Source organism: Malurus melanocephalus, unplaced genomic scaffold (assembly GCF_030028575.1).
Source record: "Malurus melanocephalus ecotype Western Australia unplaced genomic scaffold, MMel_1.1 scaffold_19, whole genome shotgun sequence".
Taxonomy (NCBI): domain Eukaryota; kingdom Metazoa; phylum Chordata; class Aves; order Passeriformes; family Maluridae; genus Malurus; species Malurus melanocephalus.
The window spans coordinates 1,291,527-1,309,311 of NW_026623251.1; the positions used below are offsets into that span (position 1 = coordinate 1,291,527).

Below are 17,785 nucleotides of genomic sequence, written 5' to 3' on the forward strand. Positions count from 1 at the left end.
CCTCTCCATGCGAGACCTCGCCTCACTCAGGCAAGAATTTGCAGTGCTGGGAGACTTTCCAGCAACATTGAAAAGCCCCACTCATGAACAAAGAACTTACTGTGGTTGAGAGAGCAAAAACAAAGTTTTTATYCCAAACAAGACACTATAGAATAAAAATGTATAGAAAATGTATACAAWGCATCAAAAGAACTACTACTGCTAAAGCACTTTCATTTAATTCTTAGTGTACACAGAACGCTCCTTAGGCAGAAAACCATGACCRTACCATGGACTGTTTCAAGGAATAACTGTTTTAGAACTCAAACTTTATTTTTCCATAGTAATGATGACTGTGCCCTCCTTGCTCATTTAACAAACACAGCAGTTGTGCTGACAGAAACAAGCCTTTATTACTCAAAGGTGATAGAAATTGYTCTATTAATTGCTCTGACTTTGACTATTTGGATAGAAAAAAATCTTTTTGCAATTCGTCAGCTGTGGCAATATAACATGACACACTTAGTAACACACATCTGTCAATTCCTTTTTTGCCAGGACAGATCTATGAACAACTGCTCTGCATACCCTGCTGGGGTTTTCCTATCATGGCTTGCAACCAACATTGGTTGCTCCAGGAGTATAAACTGGAGTATAGGGTTTCTATTTCTGCAAAAATTCTCCATGCAATTAATTGAGTATCAACAATCGTGCTCCATGTATACCYATTATTTTTTATCTGTGCTCTTCAATCTAGCTTTTCTTTTGGCAGTGTCACACCTTGGATGAAGAATGCAAAATGACTCACAGATTTTTTTCTATAATCTATGCTAAGACACTGGTTTGAGAAGCAGTAAGTACCTCTAAAATCCTCTAAAGTACCTCTAAAATCTTTGCTTTTCCAGGACTGTTGTTTTCCTTGAAAATTATGAAACAAATTGAATATTCCACAAAAATCAATATGATAGCCACCTGTGAAGATTGACTTCTTTCAGACATATCTACCAGATAAAATATTTTAGACACGTAGAAGCATATAACTTGCTTCTTGGTGAATTTCAAACAGCTCTTAGTAAAAAAAAGGCATGGAGTTGTTCAGCATCTTATTTGGCTATATATATGCCATGTGAAGTTTAAATACTAAGCTTTTTAAAGAAGATACACGCACCTAGGTCAACAAGATAGATTTAGTGAATCAGTTTTTAGATGTACATACTGAATTTTATTTACATTACACCTTTGGCACTTGAGCACTTTATTTCCCCTTTTGTATTTTAGAATTCTTGCAGCACAGGTATGCACTGCACAGTAGCTGCTTTACTTTATCTTTTATCTTAGTTCTTATAATGGTAAAAGAAGCTTTATCCCTCCAAAGAAGATCCTAGGTAGTGTCTCATATGAAAGTGACCATTTAAAACAATACAGAATACAAAAGACCACCAAAGCGCCAAATTAACCACCCAAAGGATCAGTCCCAATAGTTATAATTTTATGTGTCCTGTAAGTACACATCCAGTCTTTCCAAACAGTGCAAAATTTGCTCTTGATTTCCATCATTCTGTGTATATTGGATAATTTAATTATTCCCCTTTCCATCTTTTTTGACTTTCAGTATCCTAGGCAAAGTTCAGTGCTTAAGAGGGGAGGAAAAGCTACTACAGCAGTCTTCTGTTAATAATGGTAAGAATTATTTCATGCACTGATACAGAAGTTTGTATTATACAACATCAAAAGCAAAACTTTGTAAACCTTCTCCAAAAGATGACCGCAATCTCTAAAGTGAAATTGGCAGGAAGAAAAAAGCAGAAGAGAAGTAAGGTAAGTAATTCTTTTTATAGTCAAAGACTGTAGACATTAAAGAATAAACTAGTTAAAAATCAGAAATGTGAGTAATTAAACTATGGAGAGACAGAGCCTGAACATCTGGCACTCACAAGGGAGATAAGGTTGTTCATTGCTAAGGACAAAGTTTCTGGGTTTTTCAAAAAATAGAAAAGGTCTCCTGTATTTCCAAGATAAGGAAGGATGTATACTTCAGCTGAAGTGTCTCAAGTTAGGCTGCTGAATAATCATTATACTGAAGTACAATTTAGACTAATAAAGATGTAAGAAAAGAAACATAATACGCAGACCAACCCAAACTGTGTTTWAGTAAAAGTTTCTCTAATATGAAACAGTTTATAAACTCTCCTGTTTTAGTAACATTCAGTGTAATACTACCACTCAACTGTCACGCTGGACAACACTACTGCTGTGATTGTTTTTACACTGCAATGAAACAGAAGAATTTCATGTGAAAATGAAGCATTAGGAGTAGAAACGCTKATTAAGTATAGTACATAATCATTCTTTTTTCCCTTTCACAGGTGTTTTTTCAGTATAAATTATGAACACAGGGACAGTTTTTAATACCATTTTCTAATGGAGCAGGCACAGAAGACTCCAATCTCATGTCATCTTGGTCATGACGTGTGTGATTAGCAGCCAAACTGGCCCACTGCGATACCCAACGTTTACCTCCAGGGTTAGTAGAACCTTCCTAAGGAAGAAAAAAAAGCAGAAGAAAAATTATAACAGTTGGATAAAAAGCATGCCATCTTTCCATGTTTATCCTGAATAGGTATGTCAGACACTATTTTCCTGGAGGAAGTTGAAAAATGGAGTTTACCTCAATAAATTTTACAGTTCCCAGCTCAAGAATAGCAAATAAACAAACAACATCTATATAGTTGCAGAATCAGTACCAAATAAACAACAGTTCCTAGTGCAGTGAACTTTCAAACATCAGAACCTATACAAAATATATCTGAACRTGCTAATTCTAACACCAGGTTATTTCAGTCCTCAGCTCAGAAGTGGAGGAAAAGAACATGGGGTGTGGGGRTGTGTTAGAAAGTTAAAAATGTGCTTCAGGAACACAAGAAAGTGACATTTTACCGATTAAGAAGACCCTCTTGTCCAGATGAAATATTGTATTGATTCCATTGGAGAAAGACTACCTTAAGGACTAAAAGAGCAAGATAACTTATGATGGAAAGGAAAGGAAGCTCAGATTATTTGTCTGGTCTAAACGAAAAAAGAAGCAAAGATTAGTTTTAAACATCCTACTGGGTAACAGTAAAGTCAATGTCATCAGTATTTCACAATTTTTTGCAGCTAAACCAGAATGGAAATTAATTTTGTTTCTTGATGGCAAGCCATTTGAAATTTTGAAAAGATTTAAAATGTAAAAAAGTATAGAATTAAATAATTTTCTTGTGTTATTACAGCATCTTTTATTTCAAACCCTGATTTCTAAATAGGATGCAATGATACTGAATTAGCAAATATATTACAGACTCTCTTGCTTACTTCTCCAAAAATGTCACCAGCCCTGCTACATCTTCAAATCTTCACACTCCTTTGCAAAACACTAATTTTTGTCTAATACCATGGCTACTCTTGGATTCTAGTCTTTTAAGGATACAGTACTATACATTTTATAAAATGTATTTACATAAATTGAATCATGAACAATGCCACCTACTATGTGATAACTTCTTTCAAATTAGATGTTACTTAGACATTTGAAAAGCTTGAATTTATGATCTTCAATTGCTCCTGATTATTGTAAATGAGTGTAACATCACAAATCTCTTCCAGATTGTGGTAAATTAGAGACATAACAAGTAATTAGTTTGAACTATTACAAAGCTGGCATACTTTGAATCAATTTTTTTAGAATCAAAATGTTACAAAATTCAATTCTAACAACTCAAAGGAAGGCAATTCAATGTTTGTCATTTATGGGCACTTCTGAAGACAGTGCAAGGTGCCAGTATGAATATTACAAAAAATACACAACATTTATGCACTGACAACTAATAAACCCAGGCTTTTCTTTCCTATCACTAAACTTTCTTTTCCTTTCTTTACTAGAGAATTTCCATCTAATAAAACAACTAATTATAGACAAATCCGAACATGATAGATGTCCCAATCATCTTTGKCACAGCAAACTTCAACTAGGTCCTTCTGTACCACCTAACCAATTTCAGAGATACAGATATGTGTCAGAAATGCAAATTCTACTTCACAATGAAGAAACATAYCAAGACTTCGCAGATTAACTGTAGCAAAGCTACATGATGAATTAATTTTCTCTGGATATAATTACACTGCCAAAAAATGGTTTCTACATAGCAGTGAATGTAAATGTGTGCTTTGCCAAGCATAAACAACAAAAACAAAAATACGCAGTTTCTTTTCATGGTAGTTTAAGCACACCCAGAAGGTGCAAGGTATATAAAACATATATCTAAAAAGTCATGTTACCCTAACGTTCTTCCTATAATCCATACCAATTTGGATCTTACAGGCTCTCAAGTAAGCAATCCTCCAAATCTTTTCTTGAATACCAAAAGGAATTTCCTTCTTTCAGAAAAGCGGGGTTTACCTATGATATACCAGCCTTTTACCTTCGAGTTAAATCTACTTTCTCTTATGCTTATCACATATACTAGGTCAATAGGGGTAATAAATCTTTGGAAAATGTACCAAAGGATTTCTGTGGACTTACTATTCAGCCTGAAGATTTAAGGCTTCAGGCTCCACATGTGGAAAAAATCCACCGTGCACACTCATTGCACCTGGAAGCATCTCCACTTCTTGGCATTTCAGAACAGAATCATAGTGTTTTTTTAAGTAAATTTCAAAAAGCTGAATAAGATTAATGAAAACATGCAATGTAAAGATTCCTTTTCAGAAGACAYTCCAGTCAGTTCAAGTTGTAAGAATCCTATTATGTCATCTTATCATAAATTGAAGAGCTGTCTTGAAAGCAGTTCTTCCCTCCTCACACTAYCTGCCTCAGAACAATATTCCTCCATGATCTTTTTACAAAATTCCATCATGATTTATTTACAGCCAATGTCTTCAAGTTATTCATGGAAYAATACTGACACCAATTCTTTTTGTTAAAATTACACTTACTCCCCTTATAGATGAAAACCCAGCAGTTGTACTCATCTCAGCTATTACTTTGCTAGACTAGCTGGACAACACTGATCTGCTCTTGCAAGGTRGATTTCCATCCCTGTAACAATCTGAGTTCTTTGTACCTTCTCTAGACTTGCACTCACCTTTCTTAAGCAAGAATGGTAACAATTCTAGTGCTATTATTACAGAGGAAGCTTCACCATGGAAGTAACACTGCCCTTTTCTGCTGACAGTACATTTCCCGTGATATTGGTGATACCTCAGCCTAACTTCAGTAGAGCATCTCAGTTCAAATAAAAAGTATCAAACTTCAAACTAAAGGGATTGTTCTACAGTACCAAAAATAAGAGTAATTTCAGAGGACAAATAAAAGGAAGTACAGCCTCTAAATACTTCACTTCTAAGAAGCAATATAGCAAATATTTACATGAATGAAATTATTCAATATTCAGAATGTCAGTAGTATTATTTATCTTATTTTCAGTGGGAAAGGCATTCAAAACAGCAGAAGAAATGTTGTAGTCMATGGCATTGATGACCCTGTAGATGGAGTAGGAAATTTCTAACTGTGCTTTAGTCTCTCAAAAATATACAAAAACTGCAAACCAAGCCCAAACCAACCAAAAACCAGAAGCATATCAGACACAATGTTGATAAACTATCATTTAAGAACTGAGATAACTGGCCACTGAAAATTAAATGGAAGCTGGATGGATAAATTACAGCACAAATGCCTGCAGTATTTTTATAAACCAAGCTCACATAGTAAGAACAAATGGTAATAACAACAATAGTATTCCCTTTGCTCTCTATTTACTGAATTTTTGTTCTTAAATCACACTTACCTTCGTTGGCAAGGTGCAGCTTATAATATAGAAAATAAAAACTTTTAAATATTTCAAATAGATGGATTTAGTATTTTTATTGCCTATATGTAATCATTGAAAAGGCAAGAACCAGTGAATTCAGGCTCAGTCCAACTGTGTCAGAGGCTCACTCTTGCATTTTATTTATGACACACACTACTCCAAAGTACTTAAAGATTGTTAAAGAAAAAGCTGAGAATTTCTCTTTCCGAGAAAAAGCATTTCCAAACAGAATAAGCTTTCAATCCCCAAAGTGACTCTAGATGACCCTGTCCTGCCTTGGCAGCAGAGTTGGACTGGATGACCCAGAGGTGTCTTTCAACTCTAACTATTCTGTGACTCCGCAAAATTTCTTTTATAAAATCTTTATAATTTCCCAGGCCATCTTTCTTGAATAGAAGTATCTTAAGATTTTTATTCTTTGCCTTTTCTGTATCAATCWTGGTCTGAACTGACCTCATTCTGCTAAATCATCTGCAGGAATAACTGTGATGGACAGCTGGAATAAGGTCCACCCACAGTCTGTGTGGATGCAAAACTGGAACACTGAGCTACCCTGACATAACCTTACTATTTAGCCAAGATCTCCAATAATGTTTATTAACTTACAATCTGAGGCTCAGTAATGCAGTAAGTCTTCCAAAACCCTCAAACAGAAAAGTTTGTATACAAGAACATGACCCACATACTTTACAAATCAAGCACATTTGCCTCTCCCTTTCCCACTGACAAAACAAACTAAGTCGAGTTTTGGTAGTAACACTTTAAATATAACAATCTTCTCTCAGTAGTTACCCTCATGATTGTTCACCCAATTATTTCCCTATAAAACACACCTCTAATTTCCTGAATTAGCTTCTGTTTTGCTTTTATGTATCACCCAACTTCTACTTTTAACTTTCTCTTGTAAGCTTTCTTCCACCTTCATCTGTCCTTGACTCTTCTTACACTAATCTTTGCTCTGCCCACACTGCTTATAACAGTTTTGTTCCTTGACTTACTGACCAATTTTCATTTTCCCATATCATCGTGCCTTGTAATAATATTTTAAATTATGCTAATAACTTATCCTCTCCCACTATATAAAGACATTTTAATGCAGCAAAGCAGTCACASCAATAAAACACTACAATTCTTGCAATTCAACCTAAATCATACGCCATATTTTTAGTCTCAGTCTTCTAAAARCAAAGCCTGTTATTTGCAAAATATGACACCTGGAAAGCCCCATTACGTTCATAAAATACATCACATATTCTTCTTCTGCTTATGGAATTATAAAGRTGATAAAACATCAATACTCTTGAAAACTGGTAATCCACAAAAGAGCTGAATGCTGCAAATGACATGAAAAAAAAAAAGAGAAATAACATGGTTATAGATTTGGGAAAAGAAGCAAGGTGAAAAATCTTCTGCRGGATATGCCTACGCTGTGTGGCAATACTTCACTTTAAGCCGTAACCTTAGAGAAATGAGTCAAATGTGCWAACCTAGACACAGTAACATACTTAGTGTCTCAACATTTCACAGTAGCTACAATACAACCATGATAAAACACACCTCTAGGAGAAACAGACTTGTAGATTCTAAAAYCAATGTATTTGCACGACAGGCCCAGTAGGTTGTATTTTAGAAACAGTTTGCCAAGGGAAGTAGAAGTAAGTGTTACGTGCTTCATTAGTGTTACCGGCTGACTCTGCTCCATTGTGATCCTGCTGTTCCACACATATTTCAAGGTAGTTTATTCATCACAATGATACAAGAATGTCTCCCAAGATTTCAATATGAAATGTGATCAATATCTAGCTTGTGTGGATATTCCAAGTCATATAAAGCCAGGCATTTTCCTCTGCTTAATATTCCTCCACCTGATTAAGTAATACAGCGTCTGAATCAAGTAAGGTAAGTGACTTATCATCAGTAGAACCTCACTGGAAAACTTAACCGTGAATGTAAAAACCTAAAGTCCTCTGGCTTCAGAGAAAAAAATCTTAGAAATATTATCCACCATTATTTCCCTAGCCGATTTTGTATCATGCCTTAAATGCATACATCTTATTTCTGGATTTTAATATAGTTACTTGCTTTGGGCTATAAAACATAATCAGCTTTTCCTCAGTTCTGCTGCAGAACTTACATGAAGTGTACATTGTGCAAAGTTATGTTGTTGCATGGAAACTTCTGCTACATTTCCAATACACTGGTGTTAGTGCACATGGAAAGGTAGCGAAGCTTTAAAATCCCACAAATGTAATGTCTCTGACAGAGAAGCTTTGACAATGCAATAAAGGCCCAGGAGAAATAAAATACTTATAGATCTGAATTAAACTTTTTCAGGCAAGATTTTGTTTCCTCTTTAACACTTACTGGTCACTTCTTAGTGCTCTCTTTTAGTGGAAGAAAAAAGAAGACCGCCAAAAATTAAATTCTACCTCTGTGTCAAGAAATCCAGTTGTACTCAGTGGTCTTTTTTCTTCCAGCACTACTGTAGCAGAATTTATAGCCCAATCTTTTACTAAATCTTTCTGGTTCTCGTTGATAACAGGCCTATTATAATCCTGGCTGTCATCCACTCCAAATACCTGAAAATGAAACAAACCATTACATTCATTAACCCAATACCATCCTCATACAATGTTCAATGTTAATGGATGGATGGTGGCATGCTGGATAGTGAGTATAAAGAGGTTTTATTCTATTATGCTTATCTATCACCTTTGTGCAATCTACAAACTAATAGAAGAAATAAATAGAAGAAATATCTACAGTAATAAAAAAAAAGTGGAAGTCTACATCAACATYGTGAAAATTCAAGGAAATGCTAGTTGGAATGGTCAGATATGAAAAAATGACACTCTGATGAAAGGAACAAAAGATAAAAGCAAAACCATTGCAAAATCCATTTTACCATTTAAGGGAAAAACCTGATAACTAGAACCACCAAATTTTCAGATTTTTGCCRTTATCTAATGAAAACAAGGAATACAAATGATTGCATTTGCTATTAACATGCTGATTGAATTATTGCTCTAATACAAACAGAATTTTAGTGTTTCAGTTGTTAGGGACTTAGCAGATGCTAAAAGTCACCAGGTCTCATGAAACATTAGACTCATCCAAGATGTGACTTGGGATAGTTCTTTTACTACACTGTTTCCTAATGATGCTTATATTAATCCCTTCTGCTTATGCCAGAATAATTTTCTCATTACATTTTAAAAACATTGCTCCGAAAAAAATACTCGAAAAACATTATTACCAAGAGAATTTACTAATACAAACTTTAGAAGAACCACCATTCTGTTTGTCAAATTTCTCATGAGTCATAAAAACAAGGAATATGAATTGCTTTCAGAATTAATGCATAATTAAGGATACTTTAGAAAATATTTTRTATCTGGAAAACATGTAATTTATAAAATTTGCAATTTTTGCCTAAGAAATCAATTCACTATTTTACTACTATGGACTTAGACATTAAAAAATTACAGAATAATAAGAACCTCCCACACACATTAAAATTGGTTGCAAAAAAGTAACTGTTAACATCAAAAATTGTTTTGTCATCTTCACAGATGTTATCTTCCTGTAACAAACACTACATARTGCAGAAGAAGAAAAGGTGTACAGAATTTTTTTTCTCCCAAGGTTTGCATTCAGATTTGCACAGCAAAACTAGAGGAGTGGCTTATCACAACGCTGAACAAGGTTAGTGTCTTCAAAATGGATTCACCACTAGATGGCCACAAACCATAATGTTGTCAAGCTTCTGAGAAGCAGACAAAGGACAACATAATAGTTAAGCACCCTGTCATTCAACTCTTTATGCTCTTCTAACTGTAGAGGAAGACATTACTACAGCTTTACTACATTTAGACCTGAGGGAATTTTCTCAAATGCACTGGATTTGTATTTTGCTCTCACAAAAAAGCCTGCTTTCCGGACATCTTAAAATTCAGGCAGTGCTCCTCAAGTTTTCAATTTATACATAAATCATATCCACAGTCTCTGGATTAGAAGTTCTTAACAGTATTTACAAAATATGTATTTTCTTTTAAAAAATGTTATAACTTAAATTTTTGCTTTCACAACATACTTTTGATTTGTACAGTTGTAGCAATTTTTGTTGCTAGAAACCAGCTAGCATCCAATGACACTTCTCTTTGAATATATCATTATTCTGCAGACAGGTTTTTTGTGTACCATAATTCCTTAATTAGAGAATTTTACATATTATTTTAAATTAAATGGAATTCTGGTATTATCACAAAAGCACCTGAAGGAAAATATGAATTCYGCACTTCCATATCTAATCAGGACTACAGCAGCAAACTGCTGCCTGTAAATTGCTTCATTTTATCTGACAGCACATTCATTTACCATGTCAGATTTCTTTAMTTATATCAGAAATAACTCTTCTTTCAGTCTTACCTTTTCTAGTACTGAACTCCTATTTAAGCAAATTTGGTTATTCTTCCTCAAATACTGAAATTACTGCAAAACCAAATTTGAATATTGCCTATTTTTTCTGTGAAAGGCAATAATGAATATCACTAAGACCCAAGTAATAGCATTCCTAATGTTCCTTCTCTTTATACAGTGAGGATATCAGAAGAGATAAGCAAAATATTTGGGAACAGTACTATTAGAAAAAGAAGTAAAATATCTTCTTCAACAGAAGTATATTTTTGTAGTACAATGTCATTCTATATTTGATATCTGCACGCACCTGTCCTAAGGTTCCACTGCTGTAAAAAAGCAAAGCTCTGCTTCTCACAAGAAGAGATGCATGCAAGTGTGTGCCCTAAGACTAAATTTCCGAAYTGTGACACATAAAAACCCCTTGAAAAGTTTTGTTACTAACACGTAATTAAGAGTTCAAATACTAAAATATTCACAAGATAAAACAATCCATGTTAGTATTTGACAAAATTTAGATCATTACTTAATGCCTGTCACACTCCTCCAGAAAAGCAATACTGTCAAAATTTCAGGATTAACCAATCCACACAYTCCATTTATCAAATAATGAGAATGCAGAAATCATCTCTGTACCATTTAGAAAATGCAATTTGTACTTTCTGGGTTGCTACAATATGGTATGTGTGCAAACAGTGGGCTGTTGTGACAGAAGCCTGAATGGAAAAAAAACCTGTATCTTTGTACAAAGACTAAATTACACTCTTCAAGGCTTCCAATTCTTCAGATATTTCTGTTGTTTAAATAKCTCCATGATTGGGAAGTCATTTAAGGGAGGTTAGGAGATAATTTAATCAAACCAAGAGAATTCTGAGGAAATGCTCATGACACATATTGCTGCATCTCTCATCTTTTGGACAAAAAGATTGAAGTTTCTTTCTGCAAAGCTTGTACTTTTTCAGAAGCAACTATGAAATGTATTTTGATCAAATGTGTTTTGGGGAAGAAAAAGACAAAGCCAGATTCCACAATACAGATTTGGACACACCGAGCTGTTGGAAAAATGAGAAGCAAGCCTTTTTTGTTTTATTTTGATGAAGGAGGCAAAATAATTCTATGTATGTGACTAACCATCACAAAACACATATCCAGCACACAGCTGTCAATGAAAAAGTTTCCAGATTTTTTTACACTTTTTAATAGACTTTAACAATAGAAACTTTTACAAGACCTGATATTGCATTTTTTTGAGAGAATCTGGGGAATGAGGAGTAATGTAAAAAGAATAAATAAAGAACTATTCCTAGAAATATTAAAAAAAAAAAGAAACCAACAGATCCTAATGCTTTTTTTTTTATTAATAGGTGCAATTTTAAACTGGAATTACCAGAGAAAGATATTTCTAAATTATATTCCTACAAGCAACCATTCCAGAAAGCTAGAAGTTTTTTTTTCCCTGCTCTGCCCTAATGTCTACTCTTCTGAAATTATATTTCAGTATGAAGATTACATTATTTCATTCTGAATGTTTCACGCTTCATGAAGTTACAAAACAAAAAACCAGGATGAAAATTTTCACAGAAACCCTGAAAGCTGACTGACAGGGAAAAAGATACCCCACCAATCTGCAGCATTTCATGCGTCTATGCCACATGGCAGTAATGGCAGAACAGACACAAACATTGTATAAATTGTGGTGGTGGTGTTTAAAAATAACTAATTTATGGTTATGAAGCATGAAACAATTTCCATTGCAAATTAGGCCTTTTTGAATGGCAAAGGAATGATGACAACTACATTGCTGTAGAAAGTCAAGACCCATTTATTCTGAAATGTTCTCAGTGTAATTTTGTTTAACCTGCAATCTAGTTACCCCTAAAGCAAATGAATTAACGCAAGAGAGACATTGTCTAACTGGGGGAGCTCAGCAGGGGCCACCACGATGGCCAAGGGCATTTTGCCTGTGGGGAGAGTGTGGGGAAGAGGGACTTGATGAGTTTGGAGGCAGGAAGGCTTTGGGGTTGCTTAACAGCAGCCCCAGAATACTATAGGGAGCCTGTCAAGATGACAGCCAGGCTCTCCACAGTGCTACATTGCAGGGGGACAAGGGACAACTCATGAAAGTTGAGACAGGATATAAAGAAAAGTTTTTTCACTCTGAAGACCGTCAAACAAGCTTGCCTAATCTCTGTCCATGAAGACCCAAATGGATAAAGTCCTGGGCAACCTGGCTGACCTCAAAACTTCTTTGAGAAGGGAATTAGTATAGAGACCTCCTTCCCAGCTTATGATTCTATGCTCCATGAGAACAGTGATCTTGCATAACAACTCAACATCTCAGGTCTCCTAGTGTAAAGTCTTGAGAAAGTATCCCCAAGTATCCTAAAGCAGCAGGGAAAAGATGAGCTACTGACACATACTTTTCAATTTCAAATAGTGAACAGTAAGTCCTCTAAAGATCSCCTATGATACTCCACTTAGATTCTGCAGTTCACTCAGAAAATAAAGGGACAAAACAGCAGGCTAAAACTATAGCAAGTCTCAAAGCTTTTCACTTTCTAGAATGCGAACTTGCCCTGAAAAAATAGAGAAGCAAAATACAAAATAACTGATAGCAAAACAATTGTAGGTTAATTCAAATATTCATGAATATCATCACTTTATATCAGCAACAGGTTTTTTTTCCCAATATTCTGAGAATATAACTTCATCTATATAGATCAGTAATTGTTAAAATTATTTATCCAACCAAAACCAAGAATTAACAAAATCTATCTAACACAATAAAACCAAGATGCAAATCTTGCAAGAGGTACTGGCATACTTTCAGAGAAAGTGTGAGTTACAGGACCACGTCTGAGCACCTGCCTTGTCCTCTTTGGCAAAGGCTGATTTTGTAGAAAGCAGAGTACTCTGTTTTGGCAGAACCTCCCTGTGACAACTGCTCATCACCATGGCTGCAACACAGCTCTAACACAAGCTACCTTTAGCAMTCAGGAATTGGACTTGTTCACTCTCCCTTGTCCTGTCCCAAAGYAGATGAATTAATATTTTTTGTAGCACAGATGAACTATTCTAGAGGTGAACATAATGCTTYAGAATTATGTATCAAGATGATTCTTTAAAACCACAGAAGTAATTTTTCTGTCTCAATTTGTGCAATACTTTCAAGAAATTAAAATAAAAACTGGTCAGATAAAAAATAATGGCAAAAGGAGCCATTTTTTCTGAATCAAAAGGAAGACAATGGCTTGYTAAAAAAAACTCCACATCCACAACCCTCATCTGACATTCTCCTTATGTCTTAATCAAAGTTCTTGATTAAGAAAAGAACTTTTTAAAACTCTATCTCATTTTGATGCTTTTCAAAGTTCATTATGTCCGAACTTCACACTTACTTTAAACTATTTCATGGTGTAAGATCATACTGCRTATTATAATTATTCAGTACTTAATGACCAGAGTTCCTCATCCAAATTACTACTGAAGATACTAATACTAATGGGAATAAAGTGCCATTTGAGACTTCTAATAGATATGTTCCATTTTGTAGCAAATTACATATATTAGAATGGGAATCCTATTGTACTCCATATTTACTGACTACACAAAGCATTAGAAAGCATTTCTAAGAGCACAAACACAAACTAGGAACTTTAAGTTTGTTCAAAATAAAAATCTGAATAATCCTACATAGTTTTAAAATTTGTAGTTTCTAAAGTTTCCCCAGTAATCTCACTGCTGAAATCTTAATTAAAAGGATATACAGTAATTACCAATAAAATTTAAAAAAATAACAGAAAGCCAACAAATAAATAATAAGAATTGTAGATATAATTCTTATTCATTAATGATGGTATTTGAAAAATAAAATTATTTCAATAATTTTTTTCTATTCTTTCAGATCCTAACAACAGTCAGGGATGTAACCTAGAAACCTATTTGAAAGGATTTGAATACTATTAATTTCAATGCAGGCAATCTGGATAAAAGGAACAGAATAAAACCCAATGACATGAAAGACCTAAAGGGAGTTGAAAGATGAACAGCTAAAAAAAAAAWTCAAAGCAGAGCAATGGTAAGGAACGAGGATTAAAGAAGGATCATGGCAAAATAAACAAAGAACAAATGATTTAATATTAAATAAGGTATTTGTCATTATAAAGTGATGGAATGTAAATTATAATAGCAATTATGCTTCATAACTTTTTAAGGGAAAGGAAGATAACAAGGAAGAAGCATGATTTTGGAAATACAAGCAGGATTTCAGCATTTGAGCACAGTTTGGGTGTTCTAAGAAAGAAGGAATTTTAAATAAACCACACTTAGAGGATGATTGATTGATGGCAAGAGAGGACTCCAGAGAAAAAGGAAATGGAAGTSACTTCAGATCATCTCAACAGATCATCTCAGCAATGCTGCATTTAGTGTTCAGACTGAGCTTCTAACAATTCTTCCACAAAAGGTAGTTCAGGCATTCATAATATACAATAAATTGGTAATTTAAAGTCGGTTATTGATCATAGAGAAAAGAAAAAAAGGCAACATTTTTTCCCACCTTTCYGAAAGTCTGGTAAGAGTAGAATGTCTCAGTTCACTTTGTGTTTAACTTCTACATGAACTGTGTTTAACCAAGCTCCTTCTGAGGAGTTTCATTTTAATCATTTTTTCTTGTTCTTGGCAGTTATCCCGGCCATCCCAGGCAAACAGACTGTGTTCTGTGCAGGGCATATCTCATGAATAGCCATGGATTTTCACAGAAGCTGTTTACGTCATTTTAACTCTATATTGAAGTTATAGAATCAGATGCAAGATGCTCTGGTATAAAAAAAGCTACATAAGCAAATGAAAAGCATCAGCATGCCAAGTCTAAGAACTTCCTCTTACAAGACACCAGTTACATATTTACATGCATACATAATTTTTTCCCTGTTTGCTASAGTGAAGAATTCATTTTCTTTAGGATTCCAAATTAAAAAGGAAACAATACATTTAGAGGCTATAAAATTCCTTTCCTCATAAGAAGAAAAGATTATAAGATTATATCCTCTGATATAATCTTATAATAAGATTATATCCTCTGAACTCTTAACAAAATTTATAAGCTCAGATAGGCTTCAACTGGTCTACTGCTTTTTCACCACTGTATTTATAAAATAGTCATTCTGCAAACAAGACACTCTGTGGGGCTAAAGGCATTTCTCTAAAAGAAACTGCTGAAGCAATGGTAACAGCAATTAAACCCAGAGAGTGTGAAAAGACAGGAGACCTGAAAGTGATTTTCTGAAAATAGCTTTATCTATCTTGGTTCCTTAAACAGTCATTGAAACATACTGAGATTTTTTTTTTCTCCTAGTTTACTCCCTGCCCATTGATTCTTGTTAGGTAGTTTTTCCATATATATTACTGGAAATATTGCCAACAGAAGTTCTGTAACATGAACTCCAGAACAAGAGGAGTTATAACAGTAACAATCTGCAAGATTACTGATAAATTTTAAAAATTTGCAACAGAGCAGAAAAGATCTGGTATTTATGAACACTTAGAGCAACAATAAATCACTCAAAAGCAATGCTCCTTGAAAAACACATTAGCCAATATTGCAATGCAGTATGACCAGATAAACCCCTGGAAGCAAAAAGTAGAAGGAGACTCCATTTTATAATAATAACCTTTCAGAACAGATTCCCATTCATGCACATACAGAAAAAAAAAAGGGGGTCAAACAAAACTGAAATGAGTATCATCATGAGCAAAAAGATATAGAAAATAAAATTGGAAAATGTGCTGTCTACACTGAACACCAATGGAGTTTTCCCTCCATAATTTTTATTCCAAAATTTAAAGAGCAGAGAAGAAATCTCTCTCAAGATTGTGTCAATAGAGTAAGATTTTATGTATATTCATTTGTATATAATCCAATACTATTCAAGGTGATAGCCTGCACATTAAAAACAAGACCAATACTATAAGGGCCTTTCCATCTATATAAATGAAGACTTTAAAACACCTAGAATATGGAGTCTGTATTGAAAATAAAATCATTGTATGATCACAGTCTTTCTGAAGATGGCAGAAGGATGGATTGAGGTTTGATTTTGATACTTTTTTTTCAAGTCTTCTGCTTGGGTACAGCATGAATCAGTTGAATTTACGATCTAAATTTACTTGGCTGATGAAAAAATGGATTATCTGTCAAGAAATTTATACGAAAATGACATAAATCATGGGGACCAAAGAAAAAAATATGAGGACCAAAGAAAACTTGAAGCCAAATATTTCCATATGTACATAAGCTGCTGTAACATTCCAGATTTCCTGGTTAGCTGATGGGACTTGAAACATTTCATATAGCCTCAATTCTATTCCATCCCTTCCCTTCCCTTCCCACACACGCACAGAAGAGCTTAACTCTGTTATAGCAAGTTCTAAAAAATATTTCTGTTTTTAAATACCCTAAAATGAAACTGGCTGAAGAAGAAAGACAACAAAAAACCCTACATAAAACAAACAGGAAAAGACCCTTAAAGAAAACCCCCAAAGAACTTGCAAAAAAACCACTGAGTTACTTTTTATTTATTGCAATAGCCTCAAYGTATTTAATATTCCCAACACATGCAGAATTACTTGCACATTCATTTATTAATATTTACTACTGGCAGTACTTTGCTTTATTGARAAAGGAAAGCTATTAGCATGATAATTTCATCTCTTTATGTCAACAAAAAAGGAAGATGAACTTCAGAAGCCTCATTTTGAATTCTTTTATCCACTGACAGACTTACCTTTTTTGTGGCCTATGAAGATTTTTTAATGTGATATGACTGCTGAGAACAACTTTATTCTAATGAATCTGATTTATTTTAAAAACATAAAATGGATAGAAAATTTACAACTTGGAGATAAAAAGACAGTAAYTGCTAAGTGTTAGCAGAAGAAAGCACTGAACATATCTAAAGAGCAAAAAGACTYGATGTGAAGGAAAAACAAATCCTGCAATTGTGCCCCATTTACTCATGTATTTTATGTGGTAACACTGAAAACATGTTCTAAATCAAATCAAGATCCTGAATTTGCTTCATGTCGTACTTTGCTGTTAGCTACAACAATAAGACAATTACTCTACAAGAAAGAATTGTGGCTTTCTGTGGCTATTTGAGTAAAAGATGCCACATATATTCAAGGTGGGCTCTGTGATATATAGGAGCAGCTTATCTTCTTTACTCATTGATGAAATTGCTCTCAATGGCAATTTAAAAGAGCTCTACAAGAGAGATCTATCATTTATATTTTTTCCTCATGTTATTAATGTGTTTATTTTCGAAACCTTAGCTTGCTAACCAATTAATACTTCTCTATGAATTTAAGTGACATTTGAACACCTGGATGCAGAACTATCATTGGCTAATGAAAGGACTTTCATGGAGCAATGTTTAGTGCTATTTTTCAAGTATTGTTTTTTCATAAAGAACATTAAGACATAACCATACATTCCTACTTGCATCTTCTTTTAATGTTAACAACCGAAAACTATCTGTAYATGT

At 34.1% G+C, this 17,785-nt stretch overlaps 1 protein-coding gene across 6 annotated transcripts in view; it reads right to left on the reverse strand.

Annotated features, from left to right (window-relative positions):
* CEP170 (centrosomal protein 170) overlaps positions 1 to 17,785 on the reverse strand; it is a 93,473-nt gene that overhangs the window by 23,278 nt on the left and 52,410 nt on the right. For 5 of the 6 annotated variants that reach the window (XM_057389741.1, XM_057389743.1, XM_057389740.1 and 2 more), the window contains 2 exons: positions 8,255 to 8,404; positions 2,392 to 2,518 (listed from right to left, as the gene is read on the reverse strand). In XM_057389741.1, the coding sequence (XP_057245724.1) occupies positions 2,392 to 2,518; positions 8,255 to 8,404 (277 nt within the window). The remainder of the gene's footprint in view (positions 1 to 2,391; positions 2,519 to 8,254; positions 8,405 to 17,785) is intronic. The other variant, XM_057389742.1, reaches the window with a different exon arrangement.